The 5,916-nt window shown below is 34.4% G+C and overlaps 1 protein-coding gene across 3 annotated transcripts; it reads left to right on the top strand.

Annotated features, from left to right (window-relative positions):
• The first annotated feature begins 1,234 nt into the window (after positions 1-1,234).
• On the top strand, positions 1,235-3,095 carry LOC116161678 (zinc finger autosomal protein-like). 3 transcript variants are annotated; one of them, XM_031475116.1, is made up of 2 exons: positions 1,235-1,354; positions 1,462-3,095. In XM_031475116.1, the coding sequence occupies exon 2, from the start codon at positions 1,464-1,466 to the stop codon at positions 2,856-2,858; it is 1,395 nt and encodes a 464-aa protein (XP_031330976.1). In that variant the 5' UTR covers positions 1,235-1,354; positions 1,462-1,463; the 3' UTR covers positions 2,859-3,095. The 3 variants fall into 3 exon arrangements, with proteins under 3 accessions (XP_031330976.1, XP_031330977.1, XP_031330978.1); XM_031475117.1 differs by having other exon boundaries at positions 1,235-1,379; XM_031475118.1 differs by having other exon boundaries at positions 1,235-1,379; positions 1,415-3,095.
• Positions 3,096-5,916: the final 2,821 nt, after the last annotated feature.

Genomic DNA, 5,916 nt, shown 5'->3' with positions numbered 1-5,916 from the left:
TTTTGATGTTAAGTATCCAGCCGTTGTCATAAAGGTATGGCCATCTCAAGCTGTTAGCTGTAGGCTTTGTTCATTATAGGACTACTCCGAATTAGGTTTTCCTGCAGTTTTCCTAATTCGTAAGGTAAATGCCGGAGTAGTATAGAACCACTTAAGACCCTCTGCAGGAGCGCCGTATTGGTATCGGTATTAGCTTCAAACGAATCTTAATCAGTTATTGCTTTTGGTGTTCCTTACCCATAAAACGCCCTCAGTGCCTGCTGAGAATCCAGTTATTACACAACGTAGGTGTCCTACATGACGGTCACGATCTTATTGCACTCGGAGTGGCCCCCGAGTGACAGATTCTCGCGGGAAACTTAAGCGAGAATATTCAAGTAGGCAGCCATGTTAGTGTGGCATTCCCAATACTACAGAACATGGTCAAGTATTCCGGTGTGACTTGAAGTTGGCGTTAGCCCGCCAAGATGGAGGCTAAGATCATTACAATAATAACAATAATAACACACCACGTTATCACAACCCACTCGTATTCAACCCAAACGCAAAAACCTAAACAGCACTACTAGCTCACAAAATACTGTAATATCTCCACCAATAACCCAAGCAACCACACAAATACAACCTCAAGAACAAAGAATAAATACAAGTGACGCAACATGCACTACAAAGACAGGTCCACCTTTAAGTTACACGCCCTAGCACAGTTAAAAAACACAAAACTCCTACTTCACAGAAACACATCATGTTATCCCAACCCACTCGTATTCAACCCAACCGCAAAGCCAAAGAAACACTTACACAATAAACTCCATTTAATAAAATTGCTAAAATTACAGGAATTATTATAATTACTTCTTTTGCTTTGTTTTCCTCTTTCCTAATAGCGTTGGCTATTGTGCCCATCAATAGCTATGTTGGTAAGTATGAATCACATAGTATCCCTAGATTTGCAATGGGCGTGTGTAAATTTTTTTTTTACGCTACATAACTTCACCAGACACAGACACAGACTCTAATCGTTACTTGATTTTAATCCGTGCGATTAGTTAACCAGGCTAGACCTGAATTCTCACAAGAAACACCGACTATAATAATAATAATAAGCTGTCAATCAGAATTAAAAATTCAACTGTCATAATGGCGCACACACACACACACTAAAGTCACTAGATCTAGTGACTTTACATGCATACTAACAAATGCGCCATCTATTGAATGTTCTCCAAACGTATTGTATGTAATCATTTACTCAATTGTTCCCGTTTAGGATTCACTTCAGTTTGTTTGTTCTTGTCCACAAAACAGTGCCTTGTGTTCAGAGTATTCATCTTCACTTGGTTTTTAATCTTAGGTAAGTATGTAGTATATAATCAAAGGTTTGTATTAGCCTTGAAATAGTATATAATCAAAGGTTTGTATTAGCCTTGAAATAAATGATTATTATAACATTGTTGTAAGGTATGGATGGAGATAATGACACACTACCAATTAAAATCGAACCAAAACATGAAGAAGAAATCCATTCTTTTCTTCAGGAACACATTTCAATAAGCAACGAAGTTGTGGTGAAAATAAAGGACGAAAGTACACCGCTCGGTACATCGTACTCTAAATTTCTTTATAATGAAGATATACAGCCAAGTCACCCCTTAACTGAGTGTAAAACAGTGCCTAAAGATTTTAAGTGTGCTAATTGTGATTATGGAACAAGTAATAAACACTACCTCAAACGACATCTTCTGATATATAAGGTTTCAAAGGATTTTAATTGTGCTACTTGTGATTATGGAACAAATGATAAACAGCTCCTCAAACGACATCTTTTGACACATAAAGTTTTGAAGGATTTTAGATGTGCTAGTTGTGATTATGGAACAAATGATAAATACCACTTTAAACAACATCTTTTGATACATAAAGTTTCGAAGGATTTTAAATGTGCTACTTGTGATTATGGAACAAGTAATAAACACCACTTCAAACAACATCTTATGATACATAAGGTTTCAAAAGATTATAAATGTGCTACTTGTCATTATGGAACAAGTAATAAACACCACTTCAAAAAACATCTTATGATACATAAGGTTTCGAAGGATTTTAATTGTGCTACTTGTGATTATGGGACAAATCAGAAACAACACATCAAACAACATCTCTTAATACATAGAGTTTCTAAAGATTTTAAATGTACTACTTGTGATTATGGAACATATGATAAACACCTTCTCAAACGACATCTTTTGATACATAAAGTGTCGAAGGATTTTAAATGTGCTACTTGTGAGTATGGGACAAATTATAAACACCTCTTCAAACAACATCTTTTGATACATCAAGATTCGAAGGATTTTAAATGTGCTACTTGTGATTATGGAACAAATAATAAATGCCTCTTGAAACGACATCTTTTGGTACATAAGGTTTCAAAAGATTATAAATGTGTTACTTGTCATTATGGCACAAGTAATAAACACCACTTCAAACGACATCTTTTGATACATCAAGTTTCAAAGGATTTTAAATGTGCTACTTGTGATTATGGAACAAATGATAAAGTCCTCTTCAAACGACATCTTTTGATACATAAGGTTTCGAAGGATTATAAATGTGCTACTTGTGATTATGGAACAAGTAATAAACATAACTTCAAACGACATCTTTTGATACATAAGGTTTTGAAGGATTTTAAATGTACTACTTGCGATTATGGGACAAACCAGAAATACCACATCAAACGACATCTTTTAAAACATAAAGATTCAAAGGATTTTAAATGCGCTACTTGTGATTATGGGACAAATAATAAATACCACTTTAAACGACATCTCTTGACACATAAAGTGATTTTGTGATTTATAAATCACAATCAGTTTCACCAAAATCAGTTCAGTGTACTGTATGGTCTAAGGTTAAAGAAAAAAACATGACTTCTGACAGTTTGGTGTTTGTTATTACTTAACATAACCTAAAAAGAAATGAATTGGTTTTTTTTAGCGGTAATATTTTGTAAATCTTGCTCATTCAATTCATTATCGCTCATTCAATTCATTTAGAATTCTTGCTAATATTTAATGTTGAACTTTGTACAATGAGATTTTTCTGTAAATAAACATTATTAATATTATTAAATAGGTATGCGGTACGTTGAACCAAAGAGTATTAACTTTATTTGTATAGGAAACTTATTCAGAGGGTATTCGACAGGTACAACACTCATAAACAGTTCTTAAATGTCCGATAAAAAAATAAACAAACAGCCTGAGAGGTTATGAGATGATCTAAGGTTATGAGTCCAGTTTTCTGAGGTTATGTTAAACTGTACCAACTTTTCCCGCAATCAGATAAAATAGTGATTTCCGTTCACTTGGTCAGTAGTGGTGGGAACTGATTGTAAACTAAAAAAACAAAGTGCAATCACTTCAACTGATTTAACTTGGTAAATCACTTGAAACGAATTCAGCTAAAGTTTCAAGGGATTTTAAATGTGCTACTTCAAATGACATCTTTGAAGGAGTTTCAATGTAATCACTCGTTTTCCACCTTGACATTTACCCGTCATCACCATACCCGGTATCTACTGGCGCTTCGCTACATAAAGTGTCGTGCCGAAAGTATGTGTTTGTTCTAATAGTTGAAGCTGTAAGTAATCCGCCCGCCATTTGCAACCGTTCCCGTCGAGATATTTCAATTACTTTTGTTTGCGACCGAAAGCTATTATGTCAAGAAGCCGAAGACGAATTGATATTTTGAATTTCTGCCTGTATGATTGTCGTTGTCAATGGTAAATTAAAACTGCAAGTGCCTGCACAGGTTTACGCCGAGATCAGTTGTGATAAATGCCGACCTGAGGAATTCCAATTAACTAATTGGTGTTAAGTACCGACTTTAGAAATTTCAATCCGGCCAATTAAGTAAGTGCAATTAATAGTAGCTAAGTAAATTTGTTGCAGTAACAGCATCCGATTACGTCGTGATGGCAGTACTAACCGAAGGCGCCGGCCGACTTGGAATTTCCTACGTTCCCTCCATGAAACAACTGAACTTTATAAACGGTAAAACCTCTGAACTATAATTAATATGCAGTCTATTTGATATTTGTTTATTTTTATTTATTTATTTTCCAATGAGTGACAGTGACAGAAATCCCCCTTGCACTGTGTCTCTCGGCGCGCTACGTTTCTATGGCAGAGACCGCCAGTGCGCGTTCCGGTTTAATTTTAGTTCAGTGAGTAAAGCATTCATGACAATGACCTTAAAAAATAGAACAAAACCTATTACTTCAATTTATGATGTAAAATTGAATGTAAAAATTCACGATAACAATACAAATTCATGAAAAATACATGTAATTTATTGTGGTGTACTACGGGCTTTTGGTAAAATAGTATACAAATCTCGGTTGTTCATAAAGCCCGTTTGTAACGATCCCTTATTTAGTGAATTTTTAAATAATTTTTTTAGGAACAAAAAAATTGAACATTTCATACATCAACTTTGATCAATTTTTTGGTAGTTATTTTAGGAACTGAAAGTTGTCCTATTTTTGTAATGTTTAGAACCTGTCCTATTTTCCTTCAATTTTGTAGTAACTTTTGACAGATTATAGGGAATTTCTAAAATTAAATTTTGTAGTGTACTAACCCCCAGGCTCTACGCTAACTTCACACTACAAGAACACGGAAATAAAGTCAACCCGGCAACGTTTAAAAATGGCCACCCTACCCGAATGACTATTTCCTCCAAAACTAAACAAGATGCCGTTTAAATTTGAAACGTGGCACGTGATCAAACATATAAGGCAGGACCCCCTTACGTTAGTTGCAGACAACGCTTTGACCTGAAGCACAGTAGGGAAGGAACGTAAAATAAAATACTGAAATTGTGAAAAGTTTATTTATGATCGTAATTATTATTGATTGTAACAGCTCGGAAATTTAAGTCGAAATAAATTACATTGCAAAAATAAACTTTTGAAAATGGTAGTTCACCGAATCAAAATAGAAATAGGCTGAGAAAAAAAGAACTTACCAATAAAAAAACCAGCCGTCAAATTAATATTAAATTGTGTAGTAAAATCAATTGTTTGTAATGATGTGAATGCGTAACATAAAATTATAACATCACAAAAAGTAGCATGTAGACTTCAAGAGGTAACATTTAGGTTAAAAACAAGTTTTGGGAATTATGGGTCAGGTAAGCACGTACCAGGATTCTTAGAAAGGGTGAAATACACAGGATGTGACTCATGTTTTGTCCTTTTGTTAAAAGCCAGATGGAAAATTACATGGCCTTGTAGGCAAATTTAACTAAAAACAAGATATATGAAAATTATTGAAACGCCACTCATTTATCGCACTTAAGATTCTAAACTGAAGAGCTTTGATTAGCGTAATCCCGCTCCTGCAAGATAGGTAACCCGCTCCTGGTTTCGGGGTTACGAGCCTACAGTTGAATGTCGAAGACAATCACGGAATTAGGTGTCGTAGCTCAATTTTGACTACAGTTTGTACCACCCCCGTGACTGCTTCATTCACGGAGAAAAAGGTTAGTAACAAACAATAAGTCAGTACATACATCAAACGAATCGGTAATTTCCACATACTAAAATAAAATTAAAACTTATATGAATGTTACTTCAGGGACAAGACCAAATAATCAACATCAATAAACATAAATTAAGCAAACATTACACAAAAAACGTAAACAATTACAATCAATAGCATAACGGTATCACATATGTGATTCTGTATTGTAGTTAAACCAAGTAAATTTCAAAAACAAAGATTGGAACACACAAAAAATATAAAATATAAATACGATATAAAGAACTGCAAAGATGACTTCCTGCATTAAAAAAACTCAAAATAACAACAAATATTTATGGAGCGACGCGTTCACGACCGCCATTCA

The sequence above is a fragment of the Photinus pyralis genome, unplaced genomic scaffold (assembly GCF_008802855.1).
Source record: "Photinus pyralis isolate 1611_PpyrPB1 unplaced genomic scaffold, Ppyr1.3 Ppyr1.4_LG10, whole genome shotgun sequence".
Classification (NCBI taxonomy): Eukaryota; Metazoa; Arthropoda; class Insecta; order Coleoptera; family Lampyridae; genus Photinus; species Photinus pyralis.
The sequence above is the reverse complement of the archived record's forward strand: the minus strand, read 5'-3'. Positions and strand labels throughout refer to the sequence as shown.